General features: G+C 61.4%; 1 protein-coding gene across 2 annotated transcripts in view; it reads right to left on the reverse strand.

The window, feature by feature from the left end:
• Window positions 1-456: 456 nt before the first annotated feature.
• Unc13a (unc-13 homolog A) overlaps window positions 457-16,111 on the reverse strand; it is a 45,809-nt gene continuing 30,154 nt past the window's right edge. The window contains exons 30-42 of one of the 2 annotated variants that reach the window (XR_015447587.1): window positions 15,547-15,630; window positions 14,797-14,874; window positions 14,414-14,502; window positions 13,925-14,077; window positions 12,689-12,816; window positions 10,230-10,268; window positions 9,345-9,374; window positions 8,317-8,373; window positions 7,928-8,008; window positions 7,396-7,543; window positions 3,875-3,967; window positions 3,100-3,259; window positions 457-2,705 (exon numbers count right to left, since the gene is read on the reverse strand). Coding sequence is in view for 1 of the 2 variants with exons in the window: in XM_087201837.1 (XP_087057963.1) it covers window positions 2,405-2,705; window positions 3,100-3,259; window positions 3,875-3,967; window positions 7,396-7,543; window positions 7,928-8,070; window positions 8,317-8,373; window positions 9,345-9,374; window positions 10,230-10,268; window positions 12,689-12,816; window positions 13,925-14,077; window positions 14,414-14,502; window positions 14,797-14,874; window positions 15,547-15,630 (1,503 nt within the window). In the remaining variant the exon portion in view is untranslated. Of the gene's footprint in view, window positions 2,706-3,099; window positions 3,260-3,874; window positions 3,968-7,395; window positions 7,544-7,927; window positions 8,071-8,316; window positions 8,374-9,344; window positions 9,375-10,229; window positions 10,269-12,688; window positions 12,817-13,924; window positions 14,078-14,413; window positions 14,503-14,796; window positions 14,875-15,546; window positions 15,631-16,111 lie in introns of both variants that reach the window. The other variant, XM_087201837.1, reaches the window with a different exon arrangement.

Below are 16,111 nucleotides of genomic sequence, written 5' to 3' on the forward strand. Positions count from 1 at the left end.
AGCCGCCTTTCAGAGCCCACCAGCCTCAGGTGCCGAGCCTGAAATACGAGCCGTTTCCACCCCTGCCTGCTGGCATAGCGACCGGGACAGAAAGCCAGGACAGGAGGACTCCGTCCATCCCTAGCGCCTTCCGAACTCCTGCGAGGCTCCGAGGGGCGGGCGGTCCCCAGGGGCAGGAGGCCCTAGGACCCCGCTGGGCTTTGCAGCCTCAAGTGCAAGGGGCGGGTTGGGCCAGCACCCAGCACCTGTTTCTGTGAGCTATCCTGCCGTGTATTCCCCGGGACTGCCCCGCGTCACAGCAAGTTCCGCCTGGAGTGGCCCTCCTGCAGCCTGATGATGTGACCGGAGGTGACTTCGGGGCCTCACCCAGGGCCCAACTACTGCACCCCGGGGCCAGGAGCGGCCAGAGCCCCACTGAGGTTTTGGAGACGCTCAAAGGTCACCATGCACCCGGGGCCGTGTGCTTTTTCTTTTTTAATGTCTGCTGTTAATAAAATATTTTTACAGAGACCAAAAAGTCAGAGTAGTGCAAAACATCTCAACACCATGCATTCATGAGCACTTGTCGTTTGCTTTGAACTTGTGTCCCAAGTCACGTATTTACAGGGAAATGAGCACGCCTCTTCGGACGGGGGACTGACCGATGGCGCGGGGGTAGAAAAGGAGAACAGAAGGGAACAGAAACCAGACGACGACTGGGCTTCACGTTGGCAATCACATGCGGGGACGGCAGCCGGCAGGGCCGGGGCCTGGCGAGCGGGGCGGGGCTGGGCGGGCATCGCCAGCCACCTGTGCCCTGTGTCGAGCCGCGGGGAGGGTCTGCTTGACACTGTCAGTTTGATTTCTCTCTTTAAAAAAGAAAAGGCGAAGAGAAAAGGAACAGCTGTCAGCGAAGACGACTTTGGTCCTTAACGATTCTTAGGAAAGGCTGCGACCCTCGCCCGGTTCGGCAGGATGGACACGAGGGGCGCGCGGTGACTCAGAGCCCAGCCCAGTGGCCCCAAGGGTTGCGCGTCGGGGTCGAGATTTTTTGCGTGTCTGATGGGGAGCAGACTGGGTCTTGGGCAGGGCCTGGGTGGGGCGGGCACCGCCTGGCCTGGTTGTGGGACAGCAGAAGAGAGGTCTCCTCCCTGGCCTCCCGCCCTGGAGCCTTTGCACCCGCGGCATTCCTGGGCTCTGTCTCCTGTCCTGCATGCTCAGGTCTCTTCCGGCCCGCACAACCTCCCTGCCACCCGGAGAGGGGTGGCCCCAGTCCTGCAGAAAGCAGACTTCAGCTCTCCCAGTCTGACAGCATCAGGGTTGGACTGGAGGGGACAGGAGGGGGGCAAGTCCTGAGGGGCAGAGGGAGGGTCTTTTGCAGTGAGCGGCCTCCAGCCACGACTGAATATCCACCTCCGGAACCCCGCCCCGCCTGAGGTCCAGCGACTCTCTGGTCTGTTCAGTCCTCCCCTGCCGGCCTCACTTGGGGTCCAGGTGCAGCAGCAGGTGTGTAGAGACCGCGCTGACTGAGGCCACCTTCCGTAGGTTACCCCAACTGTCTCGGGAGGAAGAGCCTCCCACCCGGGGCCCTGAAGCCAGAGTCCTGCGGCCAGCGTGGGGATGAGTGGGGGAGATTCCGGGGCCTGGCTCTGAACGCATCACGCTCCCGCGCGCACACCTAGTTTCCGGGCTCTTCCTGTTCTTTCCTGGCTGCTCAGTTCTGGGAGAGGAAGCGGCGATGGGGAGGATGGGGACCCCAATCCTCACTCTTCGCGTGAGGTCTGGGAGGAAGGTGGAGGAGGGTCTTGCTTGGCAGAGGGGACGGTGGGTATGGCCTGGTCGGGCCTGCCGTTAGCAGCAGCGGGGCCTAGTGCGGGCTTGGGCCTTGGGACGCGGTGGGATCACGGCACTGGGAAAATGGGCCGCAGGGTTGGCGCCCCTGCCACGGGCAGGCTGGGGTGTCGGGGCACAGAGGCCGTGCGCAGCCCCAGTGCCCGCCGGGCCCAGGGCTTGGCGCCCAAGGGCGCGTGTGCTTTTGAACTCCCCTGCCCTCGATTTCTGCACATCAGCCCCCGCCACCTCGGTCGGGAAGCCCTGCTCACCCCGCCGCCGCGCGGGGCTGAGGCTGCGTGCTTGGCAATGGTCTCAGGCGGGCTGGGCCCCGGCTATGGCTTTTCCAGGGGACAGGAGGTGGCCAGCCGCGTCCCCGCGAAAGGCCCCTTGGGTGGGGGCGTGGCCTCGGGGAGGGGTGTGGCTTCTTCCTTCAACGTCCTGGATGGGCTCTTACAGGGCAGGGCATCCGCCGCTCAAGTCCCTGGAGGACGGAGACATGTCCAGGGCGCAGGCGCAGTTCCCTCTCAGCGAGCCCCACCCTACTGCGCGCAGGCGCAGTGCCACCCGCCCGGCTTTCTCTCTCTCCCCCGCGCTACTGCGCAGGCGTAGAGCCGCCTTCCTCAGCCGACCGCGTGTCGGACTTGAGCTTGACGAACTCCTTGGCCACCTCGTCATTGCTGCGCTGCGAGAGGATGCGCAGCACTGTGAGGCCGGTGTCGTCCATGTGGATGCGGCGGCCGAGAGGTAGCCAGCAGGCGGCGCTCCCGCGCTGGACCAGCTCGCGCAGCTGCAGCACGGCCAGCCCCACCGTGCGGTCCTCCCGCGCAAAGCAGTAATCCTTGACGCACACCTGCAGCTCGTAGCACTCGGGGCCCGCGTCGGCGCTCAGCGTGCTGGGGAGGGGCGGGGCGTGAGCAGCCCCGCCCACCGAGTCCCCCCCCACCGAGCCACGCCCCCTGTCTGACCGCTTATCTACACTAGGCTCCGCCCCGCCCGAGCCCCGGAGACTCACCCTCCAACCCAGGCCTTGTCACGCCCACTCTGACCCCCAAGCTGGGCTGCACCCACCCAACAACGCCCCTGCCACTTCCCTGGGGCCGCCTGGCCCGGAAGGGACCTCCCTCCTGCGCTGAGCCCCGTTCCCTTACGGCGCCCACACCTAGGACCTGGCTCCCGCCACTCCGGAGCTGGGGTACCATCAGCCGCCTCGCGTGGCTGGCCGGCCCTGGGGTCCACCTGGCAGACGTCCCCTTCTCCCCAGGCACCGCCCAGGCATCCCCGACTCACAACTGAAAGCTCTCGTTGTACTTGGGCGCCCAGCTGTTGTTCTTGGATTTGGTGGCAAACTTGCGTTTCTTGTCGCTGAGCTGGGGCCCGATGATGTTGACCTCGATGAATGGTCGGAAGATGCCTGAGGTCTGCCACTTGAGGTCATTGGCAGCCACCACTGTCGTGGGAAGTGGAGGGAAGGCTGGTCAGCCCCGCATGACAGAAGCAGTCCTCTGTGGTTTTTGTTTTTGAGACAGGGTCTTGCCATACATGGCTAGCCTCAGACTCACAGAAATCTCCCTGCCTCAGCCTCCTGAGGGCTGGGATTGCAGGCACGTGCCACCACGCTAGGCCATCTGTAGTTTTTTGACCTGGTCTGAAATGGACTATACTTCCCAGCATGTCCACCTAAGTTTGGTCATGTGACTAACTTTCAGCCAATGAGATATGAGAGGAAGTGATGTACACAATTTCTGGGGGGCGTGGCCTAAAAGGAAGGGAACAAGCCTCAAACTTCCACCTTCCTGCTGCGGGCTGCAGTGCTCTGTGCGGCTCAACAGGAAGGAAAACACGTTAAGGGCAAAAGCACAACAGAAAACGGCAGCGGCTCAGATGCAAAAACAAATTCCCCGGATCCAGCCATGCCTGAAGTGTGCTCATTTCTGGTCTTCCCAGCTTTGTGAACCATTAAAAAGCAAAAACCGGAAACAACCAGATTATCCTTCTGGGTGATGAGGTCGAGTGTGGTTTTGTCTTAGGACACGGTGACGCCCCACCAGCTCAGAACACTCACCTTTCACTGTGACCTTTTGTTCCCCGGTTCCTGGGTGAGTGAAGAGCTCAACGTGGACAGAGACTTCGCCCACGGGGTCTTCTACACCCGAGCCTGGGTGGGCGGGAGAGACGGCCCGATGTGCGCTGTTCTTTCCCCAGCCAGGAGGGCCCTGGGCACCTCCCTCCCACCACGTGCTAGCGGCACCAGGTCACCAGCCCCGACAGGGAGGTGCTGAGTGGGGCTGGGATGCTGGGAGTTCCTGGGAAGCCAGGAACCCTGGGTCCTGGCTTGTTACTGCTTTTCTGTGTGACCTCAAGCAGACATCTTAACCTCTCTGAGCCTAATGCATCTGCCTTTTTTTTTTTTTGGTACCGGGGATCGAACTAGGGACTTCCCGCTTGCAAGGCAGGCGGCGGAACCACTGAGCTAAATCCCCGGCCCGCATCTGCCTTTTTCTCACTCTCCAATCCAGCTTCCTCAACCCCATGAGCCTCCTCGTAGCTCCTTTAACACAGTGCTCATGGGACCCAGAATCCTCATCCTCCTGAGGTGACAGCTTGAGAATCTTGTTTTTCTTGCCTCGATTCCACTTCTGATACAGATCCCTACCCTCACCTCAGACCTCCTGACTGCCTGGGTTCTGTGGCTGAGTTCATGGGCTAAAGAAACTACAGCGCCCAATCAAGTGCAGACCCTGCCCACGACGGCAGGAATTGGCTCAGAAGCGGTCATGTGACCCAAGCTGGGCCAATAGGCATTGGGCCTGGACTTGGCTGTAATTTAAGGAAGTGCGTCTCCACTAAGTGGGGCAGGCCCAATGAGTAGCGAGCCCACCACAAGGGTTTTCATGGAGACCAATAACCAATGGAGACAAAGCAAGGTGGCCTGGTTTGGAGGCTCCGGATTCAGCTCCTCGTGAGGCCAATCCATCCCGGACCTTTTTGGTTTCACAGCCCACAGATTTCCCTGTCGGCTTGAGTCACGGTGATTTTCACTTCTCTTTCTGGCCACCATTAAGTGTCCTGAGTGGTCCTGTTGGGGACTGTGGACCCGTGGCCACCAGCACTGCCATGAGCCCTCCCCAGCCCCAGGCAGCACCCCACTCCTGGAACACCCCATGCAGGGGAGGGAACGGGCGAGTTGGAGGGGGTCCGGGCGGTCATGGGCGGGGCTGGGTTACCGGGCGACGGCCTTTGGGCGAGCCGAGGGTCCGGAGCAGAGGGAGCGAGACCCCATCCCCCCGACCGGGCCTGGGCCCCGGCCGTCCACCCCAGGCTGCCTTCCTGGTCACCTCAGGCCCCGCCCACCGTCGCATGCTCAGCCTGCCCTCCCCCAAGGCCGATGCTTCATAGCAAGCTCAATCCGGGCCAGACGGGTGCTGGTTAGAGGGGTCGGGTGAGAGGTCAGACCAAGGCCAAGGCTAGTGAGAAGGGGAGGGCCGCGCTGCGCCCTCCCAGGGTTTGCTGGCTCCACGGGGAAGGCTCTCTCCTGGGTCACTGTGCTCCCGCACCCGCTCCCTGCAGGAAAAAGGCGCCCTGGGCGTACAATGGTGGGCACCTCCTGGCACATCAGGAAAGTATTTCTTTCTTTACTTTTGAAGTACTGGGGGTCGAACACCCTGAGCTACACCCCCAGCCCTTTTAAAGTCTCTTATTTTGAGACAGGGTCTCGCCAAGTCGCTAAGTGCCCTAGGCTGGCCTCAAAGTCGAGATCCTCCTGCCTCTGCCTCTGCCTCCCAGAGCGCCTGGCTGTGAGAAATCCTTTGGAGACCTCTCAAGAATCCCTTGGCACTGTGTCTGGCTTGGAGTTAGAGCCTGAAAACCTTACTCGTTTTCTACTCTGAAAAACATGATACTGAATATAACAATGGCTTTGAGTTTACCATGTGCCAGGAATTGTTCCAAATTCATTTATTTACTTTTTTGTTTGTTTTTTGGTACCGGGGATTGAACTCGGGACTTTGCGCTTGCGAGGCAGGCAGGCACCCCTGAGCTAAATCCAGGCCCTTTAGTGTTTTGGTTTTTAAAAATTAATTAATTAATTAATTAATTTAGGTTTTTTGAGACAAGCTCTTGCTCTGTAGTCCAGGCTAGCCTTGAACTCACAGCGATCCTCCTGCCTCAGCCTCCCCAGTGCTGGGATCACAGGCGTGTGCCACTACAACCGGCGGTTCGAAATTTAAATCGCCTGATCCTCAAGAGTCCTATGAAGGAGGGTCCTTGACTGCCTCCATTCTACAGATGAGGGCACCAGGGCTCAGGGAGGTGGATTCTGCTCCGAAGCTCCCAACGCACAGAATGGCTGGGCCAGGATCTGAGTCTGTGTGTGTGCGTGTGTGCGTGTGTCTGTGCAGTTCTGGGGATTGAGCCCAGGGCCTCGGCACTGAGCTGCATCCCCAGTGCTTTATGTTTTGAGACAGGGCCTCACTAATTCACTTAGTTGCCCAGGCTGGGCTTGACTTGAGGATCCTCCCGCCTCAGCCTCCTGAGTGCTGGGATGCCAGGCCTGCTCCGCCAGGCCGGGTCTGGGACAGCTCTTAAACTCCAAGCGCCTCTCTGGAGCGAGGGCGCGCACCTGGGGGGCTCCCGCCCCCCGCCCTACGTGGAGCCAGCAAGCCGTCCTTTACCCTGCGGGCCGGGAAGGACGGCCTTCTACTAGCGGCCGGCAGGGGGCGCAGGCACCGGGCACCGGGCGCGGCGAGCACGTACCCTTCTCAGGATAAATGTCTTCGCTAAGGGTAAACCTAGCTCCCTTGCCACCGTGGACTAACGGGGCGGGAGGAGCGGGGAGGGGCAGCGAGGGAGGGGGGTGGGCGTGCGTGGGGGGCGGGGGCCGGGACAGCCAGCGACAGGGAGAAAAACAAGAGAGAAGAGAACCGTCAGCGGGGTGCCTCCGCTCCGGGACGCCCGGGAATCTGAGGCGGGCGGGTGCCCCGCACAGCCTCGGGGCGCCCCTCCACCGGGCCGGAGCCCCCTTGCGCCCCGTGGGCCAGCTCGGAACGGGGGTCCCCAGAGGGGGACCTGAGCCCGGCTGCTATGCCTGAGCTCAGCAGGACGTGAGACAGAAGCAAACAAGAGAGAAAGAGCGAGCTTGACAAACGGGGACGCCCTCCCGCTCTCCCGGGGAGGCCAAGGGCCCCCTGGAGCTGCCAATCGATCATTGGCCCAGGACTTCCGAGGTCCCGCCCACCACCGCTGTCAATCACCCTACAGTTCCCACGCCCCAGAGAGCCCACCCCCGGAGCTGTCAATCACTCCTGCTCCTCCCTGGCCGCGGAAGTCACGGACTGCCAGCGGACGAGCAACACCTCGCAGGCCTTCGCGGTCTGGTTCCCACCTCCGGGAGCTGTCATTTACTCCCTGCCCAGGGTGACAGAGAGGTCCCGCCCTAAGGCTGTCAATCACCGCCTGCCCCTTGACGTCATAGACTTCCCCAGAGAAGCACCACCTCCCGGCCCTGGACGTCAGGCCCCACCCACCCACGCTGCCGCCCACCCATTGGCCCGTGCGACACCGCGGGGAGGGGCGGGGCCTGCTCACCCTGCGCCGACTGGGTCTGCACGAAGGTCTTGATGAGCAGGTCGGTGGCCTGCGTGTAGAGCGACAGGGCGTAGCGCAGGGACTGCAGGTCCGGGCTCTTCTCCAGGAAGGTCTTCTTGAGGCCCACGCCCCCCGCGTGGAAATATTGCTGTCGGCCACCGGGTGGGGGAGGTGAGGCCCCGAGTGATCTGCTGCTTACCAGCATCCCCCTCGCTGCTCCCAGCCTCCTCTTTGGGTGCCTCTGCTCAAGGCCTTTGCACTTAGTGCCTGCCGGGGGAACGGCCGTTCCTGGTCCCTGCCCTTGGCTTTGCCTGGTGAACTCCTGTGCATTCCTCAAAACTCGCTTCCGCATGCCCTCCTCCAGAAAGCCCTCTGCTGCCCAGCCCCATCCTTCCTGCTGCCCCAGGCTCGACCTGGGGTACCTGCTGGTGCTACTTAGCTGTCTGTCCAGCCCAGCGTTCGTTGGCTCAGAAGGGGTTAGGGGAGTGCGACAAATGGGGCGAGTTAGCGTGGGTCCGGGGCGAGCCCTTACCTTGATGGTGTCCAGAGCCAGTTCAACCACTGCACACTGCTTCGGGGTCAGGCTTCTGGCCTCTTCTCGTACCATGTGGTCCTGGGTGGGCGGAGAGAGGGGCCGGGTGGGCGTTACCCCCATTGAAAGAGCTGGACTGTGGTCTGTAGGGACACACGGGCGCTCGTCGCACACTTGTTGATGAAAGGACTCACACCTTGATCACACTGTACCTGAAGCTGAACTAGGCTCCTTTCCCCAATACTCTGAAGCAGACAAATTGTGCCTTAAGCCCGTGAGTAGGGTTTCTGTCCTTTGAGCCTGCCGAGCACGTCACCATCCGGGGCCCTCTCCCCCAGGACCCCCCTCGGCCCAGGATCTCCTGCGCCTCCTGCTCCTCCCCACCTCACCTTGAGTTTGGAGAGCTGGCCCAGCTCCTTGGCTGCATTGAAGATCATCTGGGTTCCCTGCAGGCGACAGAAGATGCGCTGCAGTGAGGGGCCTCCAACCTGGTTGCTCACCACGCTCACACCGCAGCCTGAGTGCCGTCGTGGCTTCAGTCTGCAGGTTCTGGGCAGGGCTGTGGTTCTTTCTGAGGGACAGAGGTCTGGGGCCCCTGGGAAGTGGGAACCCCAGGCGCGAGGGGACACTACCCACCCCCTCACCCCCACCAGGACCCCAGGGTTGCAGGACAGAGGAGAGGGTGGGTCGGGCTGTGGGGCTGTCGGGGGGGACCCCAGAGGGGGTGGCAGTGGGCAGAAGCTTGGGTTAGGGGTGGGGGCTCAGGAGAGGGCCCCAGACCCTCGCTCACGTGGGGGGCTCTTAGTCTGACCCCTAAATGGAAGCCCGCTCTCCCGCCCCTCCCCCAACATGGTTCCGGCTCTGACCCATCCGGTGGGCCTGGGTTCAAATCCCAGTTTGGCTGTGTCACCCTGGGCAAATCACTTAACCTCCCTGTTTCCCATCTAGATGGGGCCTCATATCCACCCTGCGGCTTCGTCTGTGTTCAGCTCACCCTGTGATGGCTGCCGGGTCTCGGGGGGAAGGAGGGAGCCCCGAGACTCGGCTTTCTCCGTGACCCCGCCGGCCCGGGACCTCTCCCCGGTCCTGGCTGAGGGGGCGGAGCCCCGGGTGGGGCTGTGGACTCGGGGTCACTGTCCTTACCGCTGGGTGGGACCCAGGGCCTTGTGCCTGCCCGCGACGCTCAGCCGCCCAGCCTCAGCCCAGCCCTCTCCACAATTTCCGTGCTCCCCGAGGTTGCTCAGAGGCTCCCTTCCCCAGAGCCCGGCTGTCCGGCCTCAGTGTCCAGTGTCCGCCCCACCCCGCCCACCCCACGAGCAAGCCAGACAGACAGAGGAGGAAGAAGTGACAGACAGGACCCACGCACAGACCACAGAGGTGTGGCTCGGGGCCAGACAGACAGTGGGGCTGGGCTTACGTCTGAGTGGCCTGGCAGTTTCGCCCTGCCCTGTGGAGAGAACCAGGCGGAGGTCAGCGTCCTGGGGCCTGGGGGGACAGCGGGCTGCCCCTGCCCTCCAATAGGAGCCCCACTGAGCAGCGTGAGCTGGCACTTTCCCGCCTCCGGAAGCGAGGGCGAGAGACAGGGCTCCACCGCTCCTCCCCAGCCCTGAACAGTCCGGATGCCACTGCACGTTCACTCAGTGTGTACACACACACCCAGGGACACTCACGTGCAACTCGCACGCTCGGAGCAACACAGAACACACGTGCTAAAATACATGCCGAGCACGCACACACCTGCATGCTTGCGTGACCACACACGTAACAGCCTCAGCCCCTAGGAGGCGCTCACATGGGCAGAGCGCCTGGCACACTGAATGTGCCCCCAGGGCTGGCAGCGAGCGGAAGGAGCTGGACAGCCCACCCTCAGGGCTGCACGTGCCTCACTGCACAGCAAGGCAACTGCACGTGTGCTGCCCAGCTCCCACCTCCTCGCGACAAACACCCCTCAGAACAGACAGAAAGTCCTCATGAAAACACTGCATCCCAGCCCAGCGCAGGGACCCAGCCTGTACCCACAGAGGGATACAAGGCCAGCTGAGCCCAGGGCTGGGAGGAGCCCACGGGTGTTGCCAGGAGAGGCCAGGAGCTGTGCACACTTTCTCACACATGCACACTTGCTCCTTGTCTTGGTCCTGAGAATCCACTCATCTCTGACTTCTGGCTTTTGTGGGATGCGGCCAGGATGTCCACCTCCTACCCGTGAGCCCATCTACCTTCCTGCCCATGCCCAATGGACACATATGCACACACTCACGCCTGACACCACGCTTGGGGCCTTGGCAGCTCAAGGCCTCATTACCTTTTCTAATCCCTTGCCATGCTTTCTCAAGAGGGTGCCCTGCGGAGACAATGTCACAGGGAGGTCAGCCCAGCGGGCTGTGTTCTCCTGGGGTGTGGTGGGGTCTGTGCTGCCCAGGGGTGACAGCTACAGGGCCTGCGGGTGACCTCATGGCTGAGTCTTAAAGGTGTAAGAGTCAGGGAGACAGGGGACAGGGAGGGAAAGGGAGAGGGAGAGGCCAGAGAGAGTTTGAGAGGAAGGAGCAAAATCACTGCCCAAACCTAACCCGTTTATATTTATTGTACACATGAAGCGCTCGGTCCTTGGGCCAGCAGGAAAGAAAACTGGTTCTGTATTGGGACAGATCAGAATTTGAATCTTGACTCTCACATCTATGTACTACATGGCCTTGAGAACTGAGGGCTCTGAGCCTCAGCTTCATCACCTACAAAATGGGAACAAGAATGTCCCCCCACTGATGGGGTTCCCACAAAGGTGACCCAAAATGGCTGCTATGACAAGGCCTGTGTACATCCATAAATGTGATTTTTTATTGTACTGGGGCTTGAAAGCAGGGTCTTCACACTGAGCTGTGTCTCCAGCCCTTTCTAAATTTTAAAAATTTTTTTGGTACCGGGGATCGAACTCGGGACCTTGCGCTTATGAGGCAGGTGGCAGAACCACTGAGCTAAATCCCAGGCCCTTTCTAAATTTTTAAAAAAATTCTTGAGACAGTTTTGATAAGTCCCTAAATTGCTCAGCCTGTACTCAAACTTTCCATCCTCTGCCTCAGCCTCCCGTAGTACTGGGACTACAGGTGTGCACCACCTTGCCCAGCTTAAGTGTGAATTCCTCTCCTTCTGGCTGCAAGTGCACTGTCTACACTGATGCTGAGAGGTGGCTGAGCGCTGCACACCCTCGGGTTGCCACGAGCAAAGTCCAAAGTGGCCTCCGGGTGGCTGCGCCCTGCTCCTGCCTGCTGACCGCCACCCCCAGTCCGATGCTGGCGGCTGTGACCTGCCAGTGCCCCACCTCCGTCCTGGCCACCGCTGGGTGCGCTTGCTCGTGGCATCAGCTGCAAGGAACCCTGCTTTCCAGATGAGGAAACAGAGACTGGGAGGTGAAGCAATTTCCAAAGGTACGAGAGAGAGCGCAGCTGGGCTAGGATTTGACCCCACGTCTACCTGATAGCGTGGCTTCCACCTGTCCTCTCCCCTCCCCGGGCAGCGGGCGGGGACAGAGGGCGGGAATGAATCTGCAGCGCCCACAGGGAGGGCGGGCCAGGGCCTGGTGGGGCCCCTCGGTGTGGAAGCCCTGCCTGGGTGGGAGGGGCCCGGTGGCGCTGAGCAAGGGGAAGGGACCAATCTGTGCAAAGGGGCGGGGAGTGGGTGTGACCCGCCCTCCAGGCCCCGCCCTCCCGGTCCCCGCCCCCGACACGTAGCGCAGGGAGGCGGGAGGTAGGACAGTGGGGGCGGGGCACAGCCAGGGGCGGGCCGGGTCCAGACACAGCAATGGACGCGGACAGACGGACGGACAGACAGACAGACAGACGGACAGACGGACAGACAGACGGACAGACGGGCCTCTACTTACGATCATCTGTCAGCCGTGGGGCGGCGGCAGGGAGGGGGAATAAGGCACCATGAGTGTCAGGGCACAGGGAGGGCGGGCATGGCAGGAGGAGCAGACAGCCCGACCCGGCCCGGCCCCGCCCTGCGCTGCCCGTCCCTGCCCTGCCCAGGGGAGGCCCCTTCTGTGCCTGCCACACTCCGCAGCCACCCGGGAGCGCCCTTCTGCCCCGCCACTGCCATTGCCAGGACCATGGCCGGCCTGACCTCCAAGGGTCTTGGGAGAGCACTGGCTGCTGCCCCACTTCTCCGCCCTCCGTGACCCCTGGCTGACCTCCAGGCACCCTCTGATCTTGACACTGAAGTGTCTCCCCTCCTTGCCTCTTGAATGACCCCCAAACTCTCTGAGGAGCCTGCTGACCCCGGAGTCTGGATGGCCCTGGTCCCCAAGCTGACCTGTTTTCTGGGTGCTCTCTGGGTCCAGGTGTGGCAGACTCTGTGTCTCCTATCAGTCTCCTGACTACTGACTCTTTGGTCTCAGAGTGGTCCCAGACCACTGACCCTGAGTGACCTTGAGCCATGAATGACCCTTTCACCCACTGATGATCCATTTTTTGGTTTGTTTTGCTTTTTGGAGACAAGATCTGCTCCGTAGCCCAGGCTGGCCTCAAACTCACAGCAGTCCTCCTGCCTCAGCCTCCCACATGCTGGGATTACAGGCGTGCGCCACCATGCCTGGCTGCCCTCTGATGACCCTTGGCCCAAGAATGACCTTGCTGCCCTTCCGATGACCTCTGGTGGCCCTTTCCCCTGGACGCCCTCTCTGTACCCCAAGGCCTTTGACCTGACCCCCAGTCCGGAGGCCGGACTGTCACAGGAGGGTCTCAGGGTCCCACTGGCTGCCTGTGGGGCTCACCGTCTGGTCGGTAAGCGGTGGCAGGACGATGGCCTTCTCCATGGTGTTCATGACCAGCTTCCACAACTCCTTGAGCACCCGCTTCAGCACCGTCTTCTCGCAGATTTTGGCGAAGAGAGTCAAGCTAGGGGCAAGGGCAAGTGTAAGGGCCACACATTCATGCCCTGGGGAGGCCCTGGGGGTGTGCGGACGGCTGGTACAGGAACCCTGGGCGGTCCTGGTGGAGACCAGCAGGGCCAGAATCGGAGGGGCTTCAGTGTTGGGGCAAGCACAGAGGCCCTCTCAGGAGGTGGCGGTGGGAGCCACGGAGGGCTGGAGGGACACACATTTGAAAGACCAATGTGGGGAGTGCAACTGTACAGGACAGCTGGAGACCAGAGACTATGAGGGGCCAAGGCTGTGTGCAGGAAGAAGAGGAGGGGAATGGTCAGAGGTGGGAAGGATTGAGAGGGAAAGCAGCAGAGAATCCATGCCTAGATGATGGGAGCTGAAGCAGAGGACAAAATACCATGATCCATCAGGCAATGGACAGCCATCTACCAGCCATCTCCTCTAATGCCTCAATTCCCTCTCCACCTGCTTCTCCTTCCCTCCATTCATCTACTCACCCATCCATTCATCTGCTTAGGTACTCATCTGCCAGTCCATCCATCCACCCACCCACCCACCCATCCATTCACCCACCCATCCACCCACCCACCCATCCATCCATCCACCCACCCATCCATCCATCATCCACCCACCCACCCATCCACCCACCCATCCATCCATCATCCACCCATCCATCCACCCACCCATCCACCCATCCATCCATCCACCATCTATCAATCCGTCTATCCACCCACCCATCCATCCATCATCCACCCATCCATCCACCCACCCATCCACCCATCCATCTATCCACCCACCCATCCATCCATCCATCCACCCACCCATCCATCCATCATCCATCCACCCACCCATCCACCCATCCATCTATCCACCCACCCATCCATCCACCATCTATCAATCCATCCTTCTATGGAAACATCTATCCTCCCTCCAGACTTCTAAGCATTTTTCTTTTAATCCATTCTTCCATCCACCTGCTCTTCCCTCTGTCACTTCTCCACCCAACACCATCCGTGCCTCCATACACATATTTCCCCCGGTCCTTCCAGGTTTCCCCCCGCCCCGCCACCTTTCCATCCTCCCCTGCCCTTCCACACCCTCCCGGCCCCGGCCCAGCTCACTTGCTGTCCAGCAGGTCCATGATGGGCTGGAGCACATTGTCAGCATCCTGGGCCACACTGCTGCAGGCACTGGCGGGCACATTGCCCGTGCCCTTCACCTGGCTGAGGATGTCGCCCATCTGTTTGACACACTCTTCGATGTGCGGCTGGAAGCTGTGGGCAGAGCAGAGGTGCTCAGACAGAGCCCTGGAGCCTGTCCCCCATGCCAGGGAGCAAGGGGGCAGAGCTGGGTGGGGGCAAGGAGAACGGAGTTGGCGCTGGGCTGAGACATCCGTCCGTTCCCTGCTCCTTGGGTTCTGCTTGGGGACTGCCTGGTCATTGTCCCTACCTCTCAGATAGACAGATGGAGGCTCAGGGAGGCTGACGGCTGCCCCATAGCCATGTAGCAGGGAGGCAGAACTCGGACCAGCTTTGTCTAACTCTGAGCCCAGTCCTCCCCATGCACCCATGGATCACTATGCCCAGGCTCAGAGGCCTGGGCTGCCCCACCTGGTCGCAAACACCCGGCTGAGCTCATCCAGGACGTTGTTGAGTTTCACTTGAAGCTCCTTCAGGATGTCGCTGGCCTCGGCATCGAGCTGAGAGAGACACCGGGCTGGGTTACCTGAGCATCACAAGTCCCGGGCGTTGTCTTGTCTGACCCCGGGACAGGATCTCAGGGGCTGTAGAGGAAACTGGGCACAGATGGTGAAGCTGCTGGCTTGGTCTTGTTGTTGTTCATGTAGCTCAGGCAGGCCTTAAATTTGAGACCCTCCTGCCTCAGCCTGTGGAATGCTGGGGTTGCAAGTGTGTGCCATCACACGCCTGTAAGCTCCCCCCTGGCTGTGTGCACATGGCTCTGGGCTGCAGGGACTTGGGGGGCCCCACCTCACCTCTTTGCCTCCCATGGCCTCAAACATCTTCTCAAGCTGGACGCGGAGCTGCTGCGTGTTGTTCATGAGGATGCAGGGCTGGGGCAACAGAGGAAGCCAGGCTCGGAACTTGCCCAGGGCCGTCCTGCCCACCAAGGGCTGGGGGGATCATGGTGTGGGGCTGGGGCGGGGTGTTAGGGCGCCCTGAAGATGCACAAGAGTGCTTGGGCTCAGGTTCCAGGTGCAGGGAGGGTGCTCTGGGGACTGGTGGGGACAGAAGGACTTCAGTCATTTTCCCCAGGACCCCCGGGCCTAGTGGGTCCAGAGAGGGGCGGGGAATCCTGGGGGAGCAAGGGGGTGTCCTTGTCTGCACCCAGCTCTCCTGCAGGGCAGCCTGGCAGCAGCTGGTGACACACTGGAGGTGTGTGCCCTCGCCCCACTGCACACAAATGCGGGGCCCCCACATGTATGGCCAGACAGACACACGCCACGCACACTCACAGGCCACCTGCTCAACAGAGCCAGACACACAGCCACAGACACAAACTCACACCCTAGCCAATCGCACGCATGCACACATGCACGCACAAGGCCAGGCGACACAATTAGACACCACCCCTGGACTCGCGCACTCGCTGGACACACACACCGCAAGCACAGGCACACACGCACGCTGTCACATGGGGGGCACACGGGGAGCCAGGGGTGAGAGCCCTGGGAGCACAAAGCCCTGGGCATGCTGGGCGGGGCGGGGCGGGGCCTGCAGGTCACCACTTTCTCCTTCTCCTTGGAGCAGTAGGAGGCGAAGTCCTTGGAGATGATGTCAGCGTACTGGAGGAGCACATTGCTGATGGTCTGAGGGACACAGGGGCTGTGAGAGGGCGGGGCCCTGGGTGAAGACCCCGGATGGCCCCGACCCTGCAGCACCCAAGAGGGACGCTGGGCCCAAGGCACAGGGGAGCGCCAGCAGCTGAAGGCCACTGTTTCCCGCAGAGCCACCTCTTCTCTGAAGCAGCGACCGTCCTGTTCACCTTGCCCGCCATAGGCACGACCCGGTCCCAAACTGAATGCCAGTAGGACCTGGAGTCCCCAACACTGACCCGGCCCCATGACAACTTGAATGTAGCTATGCCAAGCTCACCCCAAAGCCAAGCCCACTTCTGCAAAATCCCATCATTCACTCCAATGGCAATCCCAGCTCAAAGCCTAACCCCGAGGTCCCCTCAGCAAGCGTCACTGCCAACTCCACTGATGGCATCAGCCCCACCCTGACCTAAACCCACACTCCAACCTCAAGTCCACACTCAGTGTCAGCAACCCCACCCCAACCCCAGCC

This window comes from Heterocephalus glaber, unplaced genomic scaffold (assembly GCF_053883595.1).
Source record: "Heterocephalus glaber isolate CG9 unplaced genomic scaffold, H.glaber_assembly_v1.0 deba00001761, whole genome shotgun sequence".
NCBI classification, from domain to species: Eukaryota; Metazoa; Chordata; class Mammalia; order Rodentia; family Bathyergidae; genus Heterocephalus; species Heterocephalus glaber.